Raw genomic sequence first — 21,230 nt, 5'->3', positions numbered from 1 at the left:
TCTGTAACAAGCAAAATTCGTTGCAGCAATGGTACTTATTTCAAGCATTATATGAATAAAAAAGGTCACATAGTGCTCTACGGAACCAGTTTAAAGAACCAAGTGCTTCACCCAAGTCTTGGCAAGAGAGGAGGAAGAGAGGAGGGAGCACAGAGTCCTTGAATGAGATCAAAAGCGTGCCCTCCAGTTGATTCTAATGTGTATATTGCACGGATGAGCGACCCTGTAAAAAGAGAGAGGTGGGAGGAAGAAGCAGATGAGCAGGAGAAATAAAGCACTGATGTGTTCAGCTACTGACTTACAGGAGATCAGGGAGTCACATTCTCCTTCTACAATGTATCTTGGCTTAAACTGGGCTGCCTCCCTAGGTAAGAAAATTGGAAGAGGGCAGCTACAATGTCCCATGCCACATCTCTGCCACTGATAGCCATCACCTCCAGTGCCCTCCTCCTGTATTATGGGTGAATTCTCCTCCCCAGAAGGCCAGCCTTTCATCTTGTACACTAGACTGTATCCTTTCATGCCAAGGCAAGGTATGCAGTGCAGAGGTTCCTCCATCTTGTACACTTGCTGAGGTCATTTCAGGTTCAACTAGAATTTGATCTCCTTGATGGAGAATCCATTGGGAAATTGCCCAAATCTATTCTAGGAACTTAGCTTCTGTTAAGCTTGCTTCTGCGCAGTCCCCTGAAGCTGTTGACCAAGGTGTCATCACGTGCTGCTCTCTTCTCAGATAGTTCTAGACTGTGTCACCTTGACAACTAAAGGTCACAGTAAGATACAGTCCATGGGGCACACCCCCAGCGAGCCACTTCCTCCAGGTAGGCCCCCAGCAATGCCATCATATTATAAAACCATCAAGGGACTAATCCATTCGTTAATTCAGAGATTCCATATTTTAAACCTCTCAGAAATGCCTTCACAGACACACGTAGAAGTGTGCTTTATGAAACTATTGGGTGTTTCTTAATCTAGTCAAATTAAAACTGGAGGTTAAATTTTTGTTTGTTTGTTTGTTTTCCAAAACAGGACTTCTTTCTCTACATAGTCCTGGCTGTCCTAGACCTCAGTGTGTAGGCCAGGCTGGCCTTGAACTCAGAGATCCATCTGCCTCTGGATTCTTAAAGGTGTGTGTAGACCTGACTTAAAAAAATTTTTTAAGAGTGAAGATAAGTAATCAGATGTATCCCTAATACCTCCAATAGTGTTTGGTATAAATTGGAGAAATAGAAGAATTTCAAAGGAACAAGTCAATAATTTTCAAAAGGTTCACATTTGGTCCAAGGTTGGTGGCTCTGTGTGGCGAGATTGTGGAACTTGAGGACACAGAGCCTTGCTGGAGCAAGTATGTTGCTGGGGAGGGCTTTAAGAGTTTATAGCCTTCCCCTCTTGTTGTAGGGTGTTCACCAGAGAAGAATGCTCCAACATGGGTTTAAGCCAATAGAAATCTTTATTAGTTGGCTCAGTGTTTGGGAGCCCAGTGTAGCCCTGAACTTTTCTCAGGGTGAGTTTTTAAAAACAAACACACACACAAAAAAACATGTTCTGGGATGACATACTTCATTTAACAAGAACAGTTGGCCCAAAGCAGAAATGCAGAAGCTAAGAGGCAAGGTTAGTACATTTTGAGACTTTCCCAGAGCTGTGCACTTTGATGGACTAGACCTTTGTTTTAGTTTTTGGCAGGTGGTGCTGTTTATGTGCTGAGTTTTACAGCCCGGGCGGTACGTTCATCATGGAGTCAGCTGTGCTGAGGTCTAGGGACCTAGCAAGGTCTGGGGTTCTGTTCTACCACTTCCAGTCTCTCTCTCTCTCTCTCTCTCTCTCTCTCTCTCTCTCTCTCTCTCTCTCTCTCTCTCTCTCTCTCTCTCTCTCTCTCCTCTCTCCCTCTGTCTCTCCCTCTGTCTCTCCCTCTGTCTCTCTCCCTCGCCCTCTCTCTCTGCATCCTAGGTGGGTTGATATTTCAGCTTCTTGCTTCTGTCACATGTCTTTCCAGCCATGATGAGCTTAAGGTGCTGTTGGTCAGAGTGGGTTTTTTTTACAGCAACAAAAGAGTAATTAATGCAGTTAGGACCTGAACAGTATTTCTAGGGTGTGTTTGTAGCTACAGGATTAGGCCTTACAGTACTCCATTAGTTGTACTGTAAAGACTTTGCCTTTGGAGAACTTTAACAATTGAGAAAATGAGTGAGCCCTTGAGAGTGTGGAATCTTTTTTTTTTTTTAAATAAGCCATTTTGTAGATACTACCTTGAGCAAACTTATTTGCATACAGCATGGCAATAATCGTGGTTGTAATTCCATTGCTTCCTGAGCATTGACCCACTTAAGCTTCAAACGTGTTATAAATGGCTGCCACACAAGCAAGGAGACTGAGGTTAGCAGGGGAGTGCCCTGTTTCCTCTCTTCTCTAGGGCCAGTGACCAAGCTACATAGTGACCAACTGCTTACACTCTATTTGCCTCTCAGAAAGTTGCATTAAACTCCTGAGGCAACACACACTATTACATCAGGGAATACCACTGTCTCTTTACAAGAAACCTTTAAGCTATGTTAGAGGTTTAAGATACCTGTCATCCATGAGTTCTATCCCTGTTCCCCAAACCTGTTTCTGGGCTCCTATTCTAATAGGAATGACATCCTTTCATTTCTAAATTGTAATGTAAGTGATAGGGGCTGCCAGAAGGAAGTCCATGAATAGGGTTATGCCAGGGGAGTGCTGAGAGATTGTGAGAAAATGCCAGGAAAACCATTGTGACCTCGTTTTCTTCAAAACACAGAATTGTTCTCTGAATGTGTTATCATGCTCCTCGAAGGTGTATGGGATAGGAGTGAGTTCACTTCAGCTGCTGTTTTTCAAATTGCTCTATGGAAAACATGCTTTTGCTACATCCAGCTTGTCCCTGTGATTGTACACTTCACTCTGGTGACTCTTCTTAACCCTCAGAGTGTACACTGTCTGATGCTCTGAATAAATTACCCGAGGCTTTAGTCCCTCTCATTTTTAGTTCACTTTCTCCCAGGTTCACACTGCCAGCTAGAGTGATAAACAAGGTAGTAGTTAAGATCTACTTCCATCGAGTCCTATTTATGATGTCCAGACATGTGTAGTAATCTGAAGAGCCACTTTCACAGGCATGTTTACTGTGATGAGTTCTGATTCAAAACACTCTGTCGGTCATATGGAGGAGGGTGATCTATTGGGAGAAAGCAGATAGGGACTATAAATAAAAAGAGGACTAGGACCTTCCTATTCCAAACAGTGATAAATACTCACCTACCCTCAATGCTGGAGACCACCTGGGGCTTCACGAATGCAAATGCTCCAGCACTATACCCTACTCCACTTTTCTGTGGAGTTGACTGTAATCCTGGGTACTGCTCACGGATGCTGGCTTAGGGTTCCATAGACTCTACTGAGCAGTCTTCTATACCAACGTTTTGTTATGATGACTACACACACTACAGTGGATGCAAAATTTTCTAGCATAGTTCCTGGTACAGTAGTCTGGTCCAAATGCAAGACACCACGGGTATGTTAAGTAATAGGAAACAAAGACAAACTATGCCTGGCTTATTAGGGCCATCACATGTATATTAATAAGCCTACCTGCTACAAATAAAATTGAACACCGTTTTATTCCCACATACTCCCTCACTTCCATTTCTACTTGAATCTTGCCCGTATCCATTAACTTCCTTTAAAAGCTTGAACTGTTTAGTTGCCAACGGAAACAAGTCATGGTCCAAGCGGATGCCGATTTTTTGGGGGTGGGGGTCGGGGGTGGGTGATGCTTCAGTATGTGAGGTATTAAAGAGGTTGTGATTTCCCCACGAGCTTGCTCTTCCTAGCCCATTTTCTGTCTCCTCCAAAGTCTCCGGGTACCATCACTCATTTCCTCCCTGCATAGCTGTGCCCAGTGCCTCTGTTAAACTGGTGATGGATGTTCCGGCCAATCAGTCACTGAACTTCTATGAGGGAAGGTTGGCAGGCAATAACCAGCCTCTTCCTCCTCGGGCCCTTCTGCCCTTAGCATCGAGCTACCATCAAGGAGAAAGCGGACAGCGGTTACTTGAGCTGTCCATACTGAGAAGGTGGTCCATCCAGAAGGACGTGGAGAGGGAGGGGAGAAGCCTAAAGGGGGTGGAGAAAGGGGAGGAGACTAAATGGGGAGGAGCCTAAGGGCGGGGAGGAGCAGGGGGAGGATGGAGAGGAGCGGGAGGCGGGCGGGGCAGAGGGTGGAGCCTAAGGGCGGAGAGTTGCTGCGGGCCACTGTCCAGGTGCACTCACTCCATCATGGCTTCGGCCTCTTTCGGCCAGGGAGCCGGGTTGTTGCGTTTTCTGCGGCTGGTTGGGCAGCTCAAGGTGAGCGAGAGGGCGCGGCCTGGCCGGGAGGTGGCGATTCGGGCTCAGGTTCCGGCCCCACGCCGTCTCCCTTCGCTCAGCTGGCGGTGTGCAGCCTGGGTGTGCCGAGAAGGAGCTGGCGGGGACCAAGGCGATGGCTGGGCCTGGGACCCGCGACCTGTGCACGTCCCGGGCCCGGCGCCGCCAGCTCCGGCCCCGGCCCCCACTCCCCAGGCCGTGGGCACTGCAGCCCAGCTTCAGCGGAAGGCAGGGAGTCCTGCACATGAGCAGTGGAGAGACCTTCCCCTGTCGCTGGGACTTCCGGAAATGACCGTTTCTGTGACTCAGTTTCAGCACGCACCAGCCCTCACCTGGCAGAGGTTGTGCAGAGTCCCCACAGTCACACACATCACCGGTTCCCAGAAACTGTGACTACTGTTGGTGAGATTCTTTAGAAGCATTGAACTCCGCGCGGACTCACATGATCCCATCATGTTCTGAATAAGAGCGGGACAGAAATTCCGCTAGTCCTTCTGTGTCAGAATGGGGTACCCTGTCACATGTTCATGAACAAAACTTTCCACTGTTTTCTTCTTGTGTGAAATGGGCTTTTGGATAGCAAAACCACTACTCTTGCAGGTCAGAAAAACGCAGGGCTTTGTGTCTTTCCTAACTACAAAGGACTGTTTTTGAGGAGAGCTTGGTAGCACAGGCTGGCAGCCTGGAACTCGGGTCTCCACCTATTGAATGATTGGGTTCCAGCTACGCATCACCAGGCTTACTACCAGTTTTGCTTTTATTTCTAAGAACTTTGTATTTGTCCCGTAGTGATGACTATTGGACTTTACTTGCGAATTGCATTTTGCTCACTCGCTCATTTGATCCCAGAGGTGGGTCACTATAGTTAGTTAAATAAAGCATTAAAAAAAAATAGGTTTGAAACCAGGCCTTGGTGACTCTGTAGCTATCCCCTGGCATTGTTTTGATGAACACCTGTTGGTTTGTGAGGTTGTTTCCAGAGGTGGTATCTGTTTAATTCCTTATCTTCTTTATTAGAGAGTCCCGCGGACAGGCTGGGTATACAGAAATGTGGAAAAGCCAGAGAGTGTGTCAGATCACATGTACCGGATGGCAGTTATGGCTATGGTGACCAGAGATGACCACCTTAACAAGGATCGGTAAGTTATTTGAACAGGGATGCTTGTGAAGGTCTCTGGACTCTGTGAGGGTTTCTTCAGTTGTAAACTACAGTAAGCTTTCTGTTGCTAGAGAGTGTGTGTGTTGGTCTCAGAGGAAACAAGTGAGAAGTTAGGGCCTTGAAGGTATGTGTACAATTCCATCTTTGAATTAGTGTTTATTTTGCTTTTATGAATAGTGGCAGCCATTTGTGAGGCCATGCTGTTGAGGTTTCATGGCAAAAAAGTATATAGATGCTATAGAGAGGCACCCCCTTTAGTTAATCAGCAAGCCTTTAAAGTGATTGAGAACCACAAGGCAAGGGCTTACATAGAAGACAACAAATGAATTGCTCAGGCCCCACGTGGCTTGCATAAAATTCACAGAATAATTAGGGTAGGAAGTTAGCCAGTCTTTTTAGTGGTAGGGGATATGGCCTGCTCTCATTTGGTCTTCGTGGTTGAGATGGTGGCTGAGTTGAGTTCTGACAGGTTGGCACAGGTCGAAGTAGTGGAGGGCATTCCAATCAGAGAAGCCAGAATCAAGATCCCAGGGGGTGGGGAGCGGGGCACAAAGTACTTTGGAAAAACAGAAGAAAGTCAGGTTGGCTACAGCAAAGTGTTCCTGGGGAGCAGAGGGAGTCCTGTTGCTCTGCAGATGGTGTGGAGCATAGGGGATTAGGGGCAGGAAAAAAAAAAGCACAAAACAAAAGAAGTCAGTTAGATATGAACTCAGTCTGACGTTTGAACTGGGCTAGAAAGAAACTGGAGACGGGAAACCTAGGAGGGTTCGAAGCCTCTTGCTGATTGATGGCACCTACCTTGTTATTTGTCGCTGTCATTCTGATGGATATTACCGTAGACTAATACCCAAAGCCACGTGTTAAATGACCAATATGGAGCAGGAACATGATTTATCAAATGTTAATTTTCATATCTCCCTCATGAAGTACTTTTCCATGCCCTTTTAGTTATGCTGGGCATCAAGCTCAGGGCCTTGTGAATGGTAGGCTGGTACTTCCTGTTTCCCATTTTACATGATAAAAACGAAGGGTGGCAAAGGGAAACATTTAAATTAAGTAAGTTAATTTGGTAAACTTCCTGTAGGTTGGCAGCCAAAATTCAAAGCCTTTTCTGTTCAGATGCATCCAACACCCTATATATAGATCATTTTGGCACTAGGACATTGGAGGAAATGATTGATTCTTAATTTTGTATAAGTAAACATCTCCTGCCTTTGTAATTTGAAGTTAGGAACTTCTTAAAGTGAGAAATATGAAATCAACCGTTAAAAAAATTTAGTTTGCACTATACGCTCAAGTATTGTGTTAGATATTCACAAGCAATTTTGATTCAGAATTAGTGTAGGCTGGTGGAATATAATTACTTTAGAAAATATTGTATTAAAATATTCTATGAGTGGGGAAGAAAGAAAAAACACATTATTAAGTTTAAAAATAATGTAGAAAAGAAACTTGTAGTGAATGAAATTTTGTGTAACTATTCAACATTTCTTACCCGGTCAGATGTATACGCCTAGCCCTGGTTCACGATATGGCAGAGTGCATCGTTGGGGACATAGCACCAGCAGATAACATCCCCAAAGAAGAAAAGCACAGGCGAGAAGAGGTTGGTGCCGATCACTGACTCTACAAAAGGCCATGAGAAAAACCTGTTGCTAAAGTGAAGAGAATTCACTAGTCGGTCTCAGGAGAGGAAAGGTCAGAGAGGGTGTGCTTAGACTTTAGAGCGATGAAGCTCATCCAATGATAGACAACCAGCTGAGTCTGTGTAGAGTTTGGTACCTTAGAGATTAGATTTGATGGGAATCATGAGGAAAGGTCTTCAAGAGTGTCCCAAGTGTTACCCACACTATCTGTTTTTAGGATGGAACAGTCATCTCTGAGCAAGGGTGTCTTGGCCAGGAAATTGGTTTTAACTTATTCTCAGCATTGTTTTTTTTTTTTTTAATAAGAATAGGGCTACATCCCTGTTCCAGCCTTGTTCAACACAGCAACAGATAGTTATGTTAGTGTGCATAGCTGGATGGCATGGCCTTCATTAGAATAATAGAAATACCTGGGATTTAAGGCAGGTTTTGGAAATTATCTCACACTCCCAACCCACCCACTTAAACTATTTGGGGAGAAATTCTCTAAATCACAAATATATTTAGAATTATAGTTACTATTTAGTAAAATTTAAGTTTGTCCTTTAGAGGCTAGAAATTTAAAAAGTAAAAGAAAGCTTTTGCATTCATAAGTAGCATTGATAAGATACTAAATCAGTGTCAGTGAACGGAAGCTCCAAACTCAGAGCGCAGGGCTAAAAGGAGACATTTTTGAGACCGAGGCAGATAAACCCAGGAAAGATGACCCCCTTCATCCCTTCCTCTCCTACCCCTTGCTCTTTCATCTTTTAAAGCTGGTACCCAGTGCTACCAGAACTGTGAACGACTATTCCTATAGGCCTTTGAGATTGGTGCTAAGTTACTTAGTGAGGAAGCCTTTACTGAGAGGGTTTAATAGAGAAGGTAGGCTTAAATAGTTGTTTTCTGAGCTGATGGAGACTAGAGTTAAGCAACCAATAGGGCTTTTGCCCATCTAGAAGCAAGAAGATTCCGTAAAAAAAGTGGAGCTAATCTAAGTTCCAACCCACACTAAAATATGGACCCCTTGGGCATAGTATAAGGCTGTTTCATCATCCCTCTTCTTCCCAAAGGGCAGGTCCAAAATATAGCCTGCATATCATGACAGAAGGAGCTATTTCTCAGTATAAGTTGTGAAAAAGAATTCTTAGGTTGCTTAACAGAATGCATTCAGAAGGAAAGCGTGCTGCTGAAATCCCGTATCATAGAAAGGAACTGGTACCTGAACCAGAGGATAATGGGTAATGAAATGTCCCCTGGTTTAAGAGGACGGAGAAAACACTCCTCAGTCATGAAGCTGGCTGGAGGATGTTGGTTTCATTGCTGCATAAATACGGACATTAGAGTGAAAAGCCATGCTGAAGATTAGCATGGCCTTAGACTGAGGAGCAGAGAAGAGATACACTGTCCCTCTGGAAGTAATGAGGATTTTCCCCACATTAGAGCATGCCAGACTCTGTCGCCCAAGGGAGGATGGCAAGGGGCTGCTGTCTCCTGGTGTGCCACATTCTGGTTAGGAAAAAAGCCTTTCTGGCCCCCGTTGTCCTTGCTGCTGCCCACTCCTGTTGATTCACAGAGGAGTAAATGTCAGAGGCAGAAGGACCAGGGACACGTCTTCAGGAACATCAAGTTCTTGGCCGAGAAACCCGAGCCGTGGAGAGAGCTGGTGCACCCTTAGGTCTCCCTGCTGCTGATCTGGATTTGGGCACAGGAAGGTTGGGATTCCTTATACAGATGGTGTTTATGAACAGGATTTGGCTCTCTGAGCTATGCATTAAGATAATTAAATGAAGGCTTCTTGGCCTCAGGAGAACTGTGCATAATGTGAACCAAAAGCATCATTTGCCCAGAAATTTCTTGACTGGCTGGCCAGGATTTAAGCCAAAGGAGAGGTGCGGGGGACTACTTGGTGAACTGCAGGATGACTGTTTTAGAGGATATTCAGTATCAGGGTGAAAGGCAGAGTGAGAACTTAGAAGACACAACTTGGGAAGGGGGCCAAAAGCAATGCCTGTAGTCTAACCCCCTTCTTCTACCATGATAACATGGACCTTTCATTATACATAACCCAAGCTCGCCAGTGTTGGAACATGGCCCATGAGGATTAAGGGGCTGGACTTAGAAGCTGGATGTAGCAGTGACCAGCTATACTATTGTTCCATGGAGTGCACAGTCATGTTATGCCCAAATCTGGGAGGGGCAAAGTGCCTAAAGAACTAGGTGACAAGAGAAGAGTGGACCTTTACTATGGGAATATTTTGGAAGGTAGGGAAAGTGAAAAATCAAAGTGAATGTTTATAGAGGACTCAGGCTGAGCTATAAGGACTGGGTGTGTACGTTGAGACCATACAACCCTCTGAGAAAGGTACCATCTTGCAAATGAGAAAACTGCAAGACGGAAGGGCTAAATGGCCTAGTCAGGGATGCTCAGTTAGTAAAGGCCAAGCCAAGGGTTAAGACCAATCAATCTGGATCTAGAATCTGAGGGAGCCACTGGTCGTTGTCCTGCCGTTTCGACACTATGTGTGACCATCAGAGGATAGGACAGTGCCTTCAGATGTCATAAGGTCATAAGGAGGACAGTGTTCAGCAGTGCATCCTGGGAATCCGTGAACCTCAAAAACTTTCTGTATGATGCCTTTAAATTTTTGCAATAATGAAAATAATAGGAAGTGAATATAATACTAAAACAAACCTGTAAAGGCCAGCTTAGAATAAGTAGAATACTGGGAGTTATTCTAACGAATCTGAGTCCCTTGTTTGGCTTTTGTAGACTACATATTGACTGGATGAAGGTGAATGTAACGAAATTAATGATTTCATATTTTAGGAGGCTATGAAGCAGATAACCCAGCTGCTACCAGAGGACCTTGGAAAGGAGCTATATGAACTCTGGGAAGTAAGTACATACTGGGTTGGTATATGCTGAATTGTAGGGCTTATCCATGCTTCAGTTTCGTAGGTTGTGTTAATAGCCTCTGCCTAATTTACTGCTGTTCTGTGTCTCAGCTGCTGCAGAAGCGCCTCTGTGCTGAGAGAAACTTTTCTTTGTCATTGCCTCTACTTCTCTTAACACCATAGTGCCTGCCTGGCACAGCTCTTGGTGCACAGTGCTTGTATTTCTGGCTGCTTTGCCCATAGCTATGTACCCAGACATAATTCTTTTATGTGTTTGCATTCAAACGTGTTCTCGTGTTGTGCATTTGTGTGTGAGTGCATGCGTGAGTGTGGAGGCCAGAGGTCAACCTTGCTTGTAATTCCTTAGGTGTCCTCCACCTTGGTTTTGAGACAGGGTCTCTCACTAGCCACTGAACTCCAGGGGTTCATGTCTCCCTGCTCTCTTTACTCTGGGATTACAAGCATGTGCTCCCTGGCTACCTTGTTCATCTGGGTTCAGGAGTTGAACTTGGGTCCTCTTGCTTGCAAGACAAGCGCTTTACTGACTGAGCCATCTACGCAGCCCCCATTTCTAACTCTTAAAACGTGTGAATGACACTCTTAAAACAAAGCAAATGACAACTGAGGGATGACAGCTGATGTTGGTTTAGGAAATTGGTACCTAGAGAACTTAGGGTAATACTAGCTGCATAGAAAATGCCAGCTGGTGGATATTTGAAGCGTGGTCACCACAGCTGTTCATCGTCATAAACACCTGCCAGCCCAGAGGTTTAAGGGGTTAGACATTCCCGGATTATAATTGGCCTTTCACCATAAAAGTGAAATTATGTTATGTTTGTGTCTGAAAGCACCGTAGGGAGCTGTGATTGTAGCTACACTGGGTTGTGAGAACATCAGAGAGGAGCAGCCACCACCACCTGCATTACGTTTTAGAGACTTAACGTGGAGCCAGCATTCCGTGCTAAATGCCTAACTGCCCGTCTGGGAGTTTCTTCTGCCTGAAGTTTTCTCCCAGTATCGTCAGATGTCAGTCAATTGGAGACGCAGTCGTGTTCACACATCATCTGTTTCAGAGTAGAGCAATGTGAGGCTCCACCAGGAGATCAGAGAAAGGAATCTATGAAAGGCAGACTTCAGGGATAGCACATCCTCCCTCAGAGCCAGCATTTAGGACTGTCCTCCCCTTCCCTACTCTCAGGACCTAGGGCTGGGAAACCGCAGCCTGAGTCATTTGGTGTTTTGTCTTTCCCAGTCACACCTGCAGGTGGCAGAGTGCTATGTGGGACCCCCTCCTGCCTTAGTGCCACACCCCTGCACTCAGGCACTCCCCTGTCTACCCTGGCTGTCCTTTGCTCCCTTCAAACACCTCTCTCTTCGCCTTATAGCAGATCCACTTTTCTGTCTTTGTGTGTGTGTGTGTGTGTGTGTGTGTGTGTGTGTGTGTGTGTGTGTGTTTACTTAGGAAAGTAGAGGCTGTATATAGGTGGGACTTGTTTTTTAGCTTCGTATGAGTTTGTGCATATGTGTTCCTGTGACATTGTTTGAAGCAGGTGCCCTCGTTTGCCAGTTTTCTACTTCCCTTCATGACTAAGCAGGTAAAGACTCTCCAACTCTGTTCTTTGAGGCTCACTACGCTTGCTGAAGTCACAAAAGTTTCTGTGTGGCATCCTCCAGCAAGTCCTCTTTTGCCTGTGTGCCATCTGGCACTTGGTGACTTGGTGACTTAGTGGCATGAGGTGAATTCTCTACTGAGTCTCATCGCTCAAGTCTCTGGTACTTTCTTTCTTGGTTCCCTCCTTCCTTTCCTCCCTCCCTCTCTCCCATGTGTTAGCAGCGGTGTATGTGTACCTGTATACATGTACAGAGGCCAGGGAGGATACTGTGTGTCCTGCTCTTTCGCTCTCCACATTATTCCCGTGAGACAGGGTCTCTCACTGACCTGGAGGTGAACAGGTAGCCAGTAGGCTCCAGACTTCCTCCTGTCTCCATTCCCTAAGCACTGGGGTTCCAGATGTGGTGTACCCGGGTGCAGCCATGACAGGTTTTCGATGTGGGTTTTGGGGTTCACGTTCAGATCTTCCTGTGTGAGCATAAACACTCTTGTCCCCTGAGCCATCTCCCCAGCCTCCATGCCTGGTTTTCTCTGTGCCCTTCTGGCTGTCTCTTTGGGGTTTCTGCAAATGTTCCTCTTCGTTGGCCCGTCTTCAGACCCCTGTGTCCCACTCATAGCGCTAGGTGCATGGACTCCTCTCCTCTCTGCAGCCCCGAGGGCTTCACTGCTGCTGACTCCTCCCTACAGCTCAGGAAAAGTCCTTCCCTTAAGCACTGTACTCAAGAACTAGAGCCCCAAACGCAGGCCCAATGCATATGCACAGGACACCCAGCTTCTAAAGCCCATGTCCATGCTCATTCTGTTTTTGTCCTTTTTTCCTTTTAACAAAATCTTAGTGTGTGTGTGTGTGTGTGTGTGTGTGTGTGTGTGTGTGTGTGTGAAAATAAATCATGCAAAGCAAAACCAATGGAGAGCATAATTAGTTGCTGGAAGGGGAGTGTCGCTGTAACTTCCACCCAGATTCATGCTTGGAACTTGGTTCTTCACCCTAGAAAACTGTCTGTGCCTCATCCGAACGATGTATCCTCTCTGCACACTGCCCCTGCCCTCTGTGATAACCACTACCCTGATTGTCATAGAAATAGTTTGGATCCCGTCTTCATCTTATCATTCATCCTTGGATGTTGTACTTTTTAATCTTGTGAATATTTTTCAAACTTCATTTGTCTTTCAGATCTCCTTAATTCTATAGTACCTCCCTTCATCCCTTTTTCTTTCAAGTTATCTGTTGAGAATTCTAAACTATTTGGCCAATAATGGTGTCTGGAAAGCCTGGGTTTGCCGGTTGCATCCTCATTATTGCAGCCTCCTATTATTTGATACAGGTTGGCAGCTAATCAGACTCAGGCTGGATCCTTCTGACAACACTGTAGGTGGGTGTTGTGATCATTCAAAAGGTACATGGAGTCATGTGAGGAGAATTCTGCGAGCTTGTGAGAAAACTCCAAGAAAATAAGACCTGAGTTGTGTGACCTCAGTTTCTGCAAAACACAGAACTGTTCTTGGAATTTGTGATAGAAGGAGTGAGCTTACTTCAGATTATTCATTACAACCTGTTATTGTTATGTGTTTCTAGCCTCCATGAACCAACCTGGTTTTGCCGCATGTGGCCTGTCCTTGTGATTGTATACTCTACTTAGGTGACTCTTCTTGTAACCCTCAGAGTATAAATTATCCGAGACTAGAATTGGCTACTGCATAAGACTTTGGCCTGCCTCATTTATAGCCTCCATCTCCAAGGTCCTACTGCCTCCAGAGCAGTGACAATATATAATAATTGCTTCATCTTCATGCTTGTATCCTCTAAAGCTTGGAGGTTGCAGGAAGGTAGTGTTCTAATGTGTTTTATTTTGTAGCTTCTATATTTCTGTGCTTTCCCTCACCGACTCTTTGGTTGCAGTTCTTACAGGAAAGGTGAGAAAATGTGACTGAATGTGATGACTTCCATGACAGCAGGAATGACCTCATATCAACCTCAAACCTAGCACCTACCACCCAGACTGCTGACTCTAGTCCTTATGCCAACTTCTGGACACGTTGCTTGTTTGAGTCTTGTCTGTAGGTTATTCTTCGGAAGGGTTCCTAGAGCAGTGTTCCCTCACTACTTGCATGGGACTCGGCTTCTGGATATAGCTCACAGTTTCTTTTCTTGAATATATTTAGGTATATTTCTCTCACTTTCTTCTAACATAAAACATGATTCAAAGTCGAATCATCATTTTTCATTCTATGCCAGACTCTTAATTCTTAGAGAGGAGTCTGAAGAACTTCTTTTCTGTCTGGTAATTTTTATTAGAATGTATTTTTGTGTTGATCATCCTGAGTTCATTTCCTTAGGTAGTTAGTCTGTGCTTTCAACACACTTTCGGGGAAGAAACCATAATTGCAAAGTTTTATTATTGATGTCTATTTTGTCTTTTTTTTTCTCTTGTACTACTTCTATACGATTCTGCTAGTTCTTTTTTGCCCCCTGTCAACATTCATCAGTTTTTCCGGAACCCTTTGTATCTTAATTTTTAAAACGTTCACTTTTAAACTCCACTTTTGTTTGTGTTTCTCTCAGGCACACTTATCAGGCTCCATTGCTCCTGGATCCCTCATCACTTAGATTTCTTTCTAAAATAACTTTTTTCTCTAGTTTTTTTTCTAGGTTTTTCTGTAATGTTACTCTGTGTGTGTGTGTGTGTGTGTGTGTGTGTGTGTGTGTGTGTGTGTGTGTGTGTGTGTAGGTTTGATCTACTTTTAAATCTGAGAATGTCTTTCTGATATGAATGTGAGGTGTTACTTTCCTTCCTGTGCAGCCATCTAAGTCTACGTGGCATCTGATCAGTGTGCTTTTCTGTTGCTCCTCTTAGTTTGAAATGGTATTTCCTGAACTGATGGAAGGAAACTCAGTTCAGATCTCCTTCCCCAGGGTAATTGTTGCTGTTGGTGGTGGGGTGTGTGTTTTTGTGTAATGTGAGGGAAATATGGAGACTTGTTTTAGGGACTTTACAACTGTGTTTCCCTTTCCCATTCTTACCCGGGTCTTTTGTTATCTTGTTAAACTTTGTACACTCAGTTTTGATTCTTTTGCTCACATGGGTCCCTGTCCTGGTAGGATGACCCAAAGGTCAGACTTTAGGGTTGGACTGTTCTTGTATAAGTTCCTAATGCTCATCTGCTATTGAGGTGCACAGAATCTTTTTTTTTAATTATTTTAATTTTAAATAGCTTGTTTTACATGCTAATCCCAGTTCCCTCGCCCTCCCCTCCTCCCACACTCCCCTTCCCCCCCATCCTCCCACCCTATTGCCAAATCCTTCCACATAGGGGATATCTAGAGTCTGTCATTTCACTCAGGGCAGGGTCCAGGCACTCCCCCTAAGAGTCCAGGCTGAGAGAGCATCCCTCTTAGTGTTATGGACACACGATGTCTGTTTGTATGCCAGGGATAAACACTGATCCACTGCCCAGGGCCCCATAGGTTGCCCAGGCCTCCTCCCTGACTCTCACATTCTCGATCAGTCCCATGCTGGCCTCCCAGCTGTCGGTCTGGGGTCCAAGAGCTCTCCCCTGTTCAGATCAGCTGTCTCTGCTGGTTTTGCCAGCCCATTCTTTGGGGGTGCACAGAATCTTGCCCGGTGTCTGTCTGCAAACTTAAGGCTTATGGTGGCCTGTTTGAGGCCCTATTCTACTGCCGTGCTTTCTTCAGATAGCTGCTGGTCCCATGCATGGCTCGTGGATGCAGGTGGGCTGTCTCACTTACATACAGTTTTATTTTATTTATTTCACTTCATCATTAACATTTCTCAAATCCTCCCACGTTTTCCTGTCCTTGCTGCTACGACCGTAGGCCAAACTATCATGTTTTTGCTGGTGCTACACAGTCTTGGAACCTGATTCCCCTGCTTCTAGTTTAGCTGCTATGCATACTGCATTTTAGAGTGATCTTTTTGGACATCGAACATGAGCCCTCCTTGTTGCCCATGATGCACAATAGGCTGAGATTCCATACGGGAAACCCAGGTCCTCTAGGCACAGACCCTTGTTTCCATCTGCAGCCTTTTCTCTTTCCTCCTCTATCCTGTCACTCTCAGGTGATGTTAGAAACCACTCTCAGTAATTCTTTGAAGGTCAGGATACTTCGCACGCTGGGAACTTGGTCTATAGTGTTCTTTGTCCAACCCTGACTTTTAAAAAAGCATATTACGTTTATTATTGTCCACGTGCATGTGTGCACACACATGCATGACATAGCACATGTGTGAAGGTCAGAGAACAGCCTAAGGTTGTTGGTTCATTCTGTCTACCGTTTGTGTTCCAGTGATCACATTCAGGTCATCAGGCTTGGTGGCAAGCACCTTTACCTGCTAACTACCGAGGCATCTCAATGACCGCATGCTTTTTACTGAAAGATAAAATTGGAGAATACCTTTACAATGAATTATTTAAGGGACAAATCTAACAAATTGCACACCTTTTAAGATATTCTGTAAGTTCATTAGGGCTCTCTGTACAATCAGTTGCATTAGCTTGCTTTCTGTTTTTGTGATAAACACCCAAGCAAAAGCAACTCGGGGAAGACAGGGTTGATTTGGCTCACAGGTTGCAGTAATAGTTCATCACTGAGGGAAGTCAGGTTAATAACTGAAGCGAGGGCAGGGGCAGGAACCCAGAGGAGCACTCTCACTGACTTGCTTGGTCTGGTTCTTCTGCATCCCAGGACCGTCTGCCCAGGGATGGCACCACCCTCAGTGGGACTGAGCCCTCTCAGTCAGTCATTAATAAAGAAAATGCTCCCACAAACATGCCCACGGCCCATTCTGATGTAGTCAATTCAATCCAGAGTCCGTCTTCTCAGGTGGCCCTAGCTTTGTGTCAAGCTGACAAAGACTGACCAGCACAACAATATACTGTATTTCTCGCCACTCCTAGAAATTTTTTTCTTACTATGAGCAGAAAAGAAATTCTGGATTGGTGTGCTTGGCGTATTCAGTTTCCTTTGGCTAAATAGTGAACTTGAATTTATTTAATATAACTATAGATAACTATGAATGTGAATGAACACTTAAATAAAATGTAGGGTTTTTTAAGTGCTTTTGAGATAAAGCAAGATATCCTAACTTCATGTTTAAATGATTCACCTGTGTAAAATTCAGCTCTTACCTAATTCAAATGGCCGCCTTTATAAGAATAAGGCTTCAAATACAACCTAAGAAACCTTTCAATGTTTTGTATCGTGTCTCACTGCCAAGAAAGCATGACGGGACTATTATCTGAACACATCTGGGTGGAATTACAAGTGAGGATTCTTGAGAAACCTTTTGGGAATACTTTGCTCTTAATAGAAAAATGGTCCTGTGCATCGTTAGTTGAAACTTGTGGCAGGTGATGTATTCTGCTCTGAGAAGAAAGCCCCCCTGGAACTCCGTTTCACTCAGGAGGGTGGGGGGGAGGGCAGGCAGGCAGACTAAAAGCAAGTATAGAAGGGTATGCATGCAGTCTCAAGTCCTCGGAGGCAGAGACAAGCAGATCCCTGGGTCTCAATGGCCTTCTAGTCTACACAGCAAACCACAGGCTGATGAGAGATCCTGTCTTGTCTGAAACAAATGGACATCTGCACACAGATGGACATACACACACATACATTTTTTTCAAGAATGTTGATGTTGAAACCAAGATAGGAAGAGAAGAATTTGGAAGTGTCTCAAATGTGTTCATCCTAGAGACTTCCAGTACATTGGAAGGCATCTGTGGAGTGTTTATCTTGCATGGGGTCCTAGTGCTAAACTGTACCCTGAAGTCAGGTGTCTCTAATTATCTGTACACAGTGGAGAAATGCAGTTGGCACTGAATATTCATTTCCTACACTGTAACTCTGACTCCACATACCCAAATAGGAAATTCCCTAGAATCCCCAATGAGGCAGCTTAATAATACCCTTTACATGTCCCTTTCCTTAGGAGTATGAGACCCAGTCTAGTGCAGAAGCCAGATTCGTGAAGCAGCTGGACCAGTGTGAAATGATCCTTCAGGCATCAGAATATGAAGACATGGAGAATAAACCCGGGAGGCTTCAAGACTTCTATGACTCCACAGCAGGTACTCATGGTCATAAGCATTGTTGCTTGCTTGGTTTAGTTAGGCTCAATCTTAGTGTGAGGACTGATGGTCCGTTATTGAGACCCATGCTGATTCCCTCCTCTGACCTTTCGTGTAGAACATCTGGAAAGAACATGGTAATGGTGGGATAGCTAGTTGAGATGCAATTGTCACTTAGGGACACTGCACTTTGACGCCCGAGTACCATGTTCACATTCTGCTTCTGTCACCTGCCAGCTGGTGGTCTCTATCGATGGCTCAGAGCCTATGCCTCATCTGAAAAATGGGAACCAAGATTCCTTTCTTAAGTCCACAATTGCTTTTCGGGGGGGATAATGCATATGGAAGGGCTCTGATCTCTTGATGTTCTAGAGTTGAAAGAGCGGGGTAGCAGTAGTGAATGACTTAAAGTGGGGCTTCCACACCCTCCCACCAGGGGCATGTCACCATCGTTATAGTACCTCATAGCACAGCCCTGAACTCATGAAGCGTGGGTTTGAGTCTTGCTTATGCCACGTATAACATAAAATCCTGACACTGTTGACCTAAAAAGTCCCAGGACCTGCTGGTACCTGTGTTTCTGGCATCCTTTCCTAATCTCCGTGAGAATTTATTGTTCCTTTTTGCTTAGTCTCCCCTTGGTCTTGGTTTGCTACAACCTGTAGTCTCCCTCTGGCCCTCTGCTCTTGTTAGCTTCAGTTATTGCAACAAAGCACCTGAGATGACCAACTTACAGCCAGGAAGGTTTACTTTGGCTCATAGTCTTAGTTTGTGACTGCTTGTCCCCATTGCTCTGGATGGTGGCACGTCAAGGTTGGGAATATGCTGGAGTACAGCTGTTCATCTTCTCCTTCATGGACTCACCCTTGTAACTCCCCCCCTTGGAGGCTCTGCCCCTTCTGTACGTATTGTCTGAATCTCTCTTCACAGTATGATAGCAGCAGGACCAAGTGCTTATAACAGAAGCCACCAAGCTTGGCATGTTTCCTAGCTGGCATTTTACTTTCATGGATTGCTGGCCCATGTTTTCAGTGACAGTTGGGTTCCAAGTAGCATATTTCACCATAGTTTAAAATATAGGCCATGTCTGTGCCATCTTTGCACTTCTCAGTTAGTTATCTTCCTTTGTAATAAAATAGAAAGGGAAATATAAGCAGAATAAAAGAAATGAGTGAAGAGTTGTCTAGTTCAAAGCCTTTGTCTTGCTGAGAGAGCAGCTTAAGCCCAGAAAGACTGTGACTTGCAACAGCCGAACTGAAGTTAAGATTCACTGCAATTGCGCTTCAGATCACGGCTTCCATAAAAGTTAGTAAGGGGGGTTGGGGAACTGGGATTGACATGTGAAGCAAACCTGTTTCTAACTTACATATAAATAAATAAATAAAGTTAGTAAGTCGATAAGATGTGACCCGTTGTAGATATGGCTTCTTCTTATCCCGGTGACAGATGTGTAGGGAAAGGACTCACTCCTAGGTGCATGTGTGTGAGAACAAAGATGAAGACAGAGCTAGCCAGCCGGGTACAGGGAAGGGTTGGAGGAAAGAAAGGGAAGGGGAAGTGATATAATTATATTTTCATTTAAAAAATTAAAAACGATTGGTTAACAAAGGTTTCATCAAAGAAGCATGAGGAAACATGTAAACTGTCTATTACAATTAAAAATTTTATTACATTTATATATTTGATAGCAGATGGGGCATGCCATAGCACATGTGTGGCAGTTAAAGGACATCTTATGGGAGCTGGCTCTCCCCTTCTGCCGCGTGGGTTCAGAAGTAGATCTCAGGTTGACACACTTGGCGACAAGCCTCTTGACCTGCTGAGTCATTACACCAGCTGCATTAGAGCAGTTTTGAAGGGGACCTCAGGCTCTAGCTTTGGTTTGTTTTTTTTTTTTTTCTCTAATTCACATCACAGCTCTGTGATCTTTTTCCGTCCTGGCTTTCTGAGCCCTTGTGCTTTGGGGAGCAGGAAAGTCCATGACTGGGGGTTGGGGGTGTAGCTGACAAATGGAGGGTAGGAGATGAAGCTTGAGAAATGGCTTTGGGACCAAGGTTCTGAGGGCCTCCTGTCAGTGAAGGATACTGACGTGTTAGCTGGCCACCTATATTAGGTGTCTATCACGGTGTATAATAGATGAGGGTGTGGCTACTGCCCAGAGCAAAGTCCTTGGGAGGGTTGAGGAGCAGGGACAACGGCAGACATCAGTTACTTGAGATGTTAACCAGAGGGACATTTATATTCTTTATACCCTGTGCTTCCTCAAACTCTTCCTTCCTTCCTTCCTTCCTTCCTTCCTTCCTTCCTTTCTTTCTTTCTCTCTTTCCCTTCCTTCCTTTCTTTCTCTCTTTTTCTTCCTTCCATTTTCTTTCTCTCTTTCCCTTCCTTCCCTTTCTTTCTTACTTTCTTTCTCTCCCTCCCTCCCTCCCTCCCTCCCTTCCTTCCTCCCTCCCTCCCTTCCTTCCTTTCTTTTTTAATTTCCACACTGGAACTCTGCTGTGTAGACCATGCTGAACTCTTAGATCCTCTGCCTCCAAAGTGCTGGTGTTAAAAGCGTGCACCAGCACCATCCAGCAGGTCATTTTCTATGTAGGTCCTGGATCCCCTTACTTCATTTCAGTTTTGGAAGAAAAAGATGGGACTTCCCTGTGGGTTCCCACTCCCAAGCTTCCCCTGTAATCTCTGGGAGATGCACTCAGGGGCTGCCTGGTGCTGCTTCCTCCAGTCCTGCCTTACTGATAATTCTCTGCCTGATTCTCATCCTGCACCCTGGCTAAAGTGGATCGTTAAACCTTTGCAGGGTTCCAGGATCTCTGGCTTCGAGGTATGGCCAAGCTCACAGAAGAGAGCCCCTGATAGCCATGGGGGCAAACTGAAGAAATGAATGTCTTCTCTTGTCAATCTAGAAATGTCTTTTTCCCCCCAGGAAAATTCAGTCACCCGGAGATAGTCCAGCTTGTTTGTGAACTGGAGGCAGAGAGAAATGCCAGCATAGCTACAGCCTCTGCAGAGCCGGGCTCCTGAGCACAGGCGCCTTGCTGTCCTGCTCTACTACTTTCTTCTCTGCTTCGTGGGAATGTGTTTTCTAATGTTGGTCTGAGGATTCCCCAAGATGAGAGTCTTATTTTCCACTGTCTGGACTTGAACAAGGAATGTGATATAATCCAGGCCCCAAAAGAAGCCAGCAAACCAGATGGGGTCAGGAAGATGCCATGGATGAAGACACAAGAGGAGACTGTTTATTTTGTGAATTAAATAAATATTTAGCACTCCAAACTTTGGCTTCTGTTTTGACTGGCCTCAATTGTCTTTCTCGGGCTTATTAGCCTGTATTTATTGGAAGGTAGAACATTTAATTATAATGACTTTTAGGGACAGATACTGCATTTTCGGGTGCAGCAGAGAGTTACTACTATACATGTTAGTCCTGTATCCTCACCGAGATGAGATGCTCTTTCTACAAAGTCAA

General features: G+C 44.9%; 1 protein-coding gene across 1 annotated transcript; it reads left to right on the top strand.

Annotated features, from left to right (window-relative positions):
* The first annotated feature begins 4,230 nt into the window (after nucleotides 1–4,230).
* Nucleotides 4,231–21,037, top strand: Hddc2 (HD domain containing 2). Its single transcript, XM_005065769.4, has 6 exons — nucleotides 4,231–4,365; nucleotides 5,401–5,522; nucleotides 7,046–7,148; nucleotides 9,998–10,066; nucleotides 17,623–17,761; nucleotides 20,688–21,037. Exons 1-6 carry the CDS (start codon nucleotides 4,297–4,299, stop codon nucleotides 20,783–20,785), a joined length of 600 nt encoding a protein of 199 aa, XP_005065826.1. The 5' UTR covers nucleotides 4,231–4,296; the 3' UTR covers nucleotides 20,786–21,037.
* The last annotated feature ends 193 nt before the right edge of the window (nucleotides 21,038–21,230 follow it).

The sequence above is a fragment of the Mesocricetus auratus genome, unplaced genomic scaffold (assembly GCF_017639785.1).
Source record: "Mesocricetus auratus isolate SY011 unplaced genomic scaffold, BCM_Maur_2.0 Super-Scaffold_100018, whole genome shotgun sequence".
In the NCBI taxonomy this organism is placed as follows: domain Eukaryota; kingdom Metazoa; phylum Chordata; class Mammalia; order Rodentia; family Cricetidae; genus Mesocricetus; species Mesocricetus auratus.
Note: the sequence above shows the minus strand (reverse complement) of the source record. Positions and strands in the feature narration are given on the sequence as shown.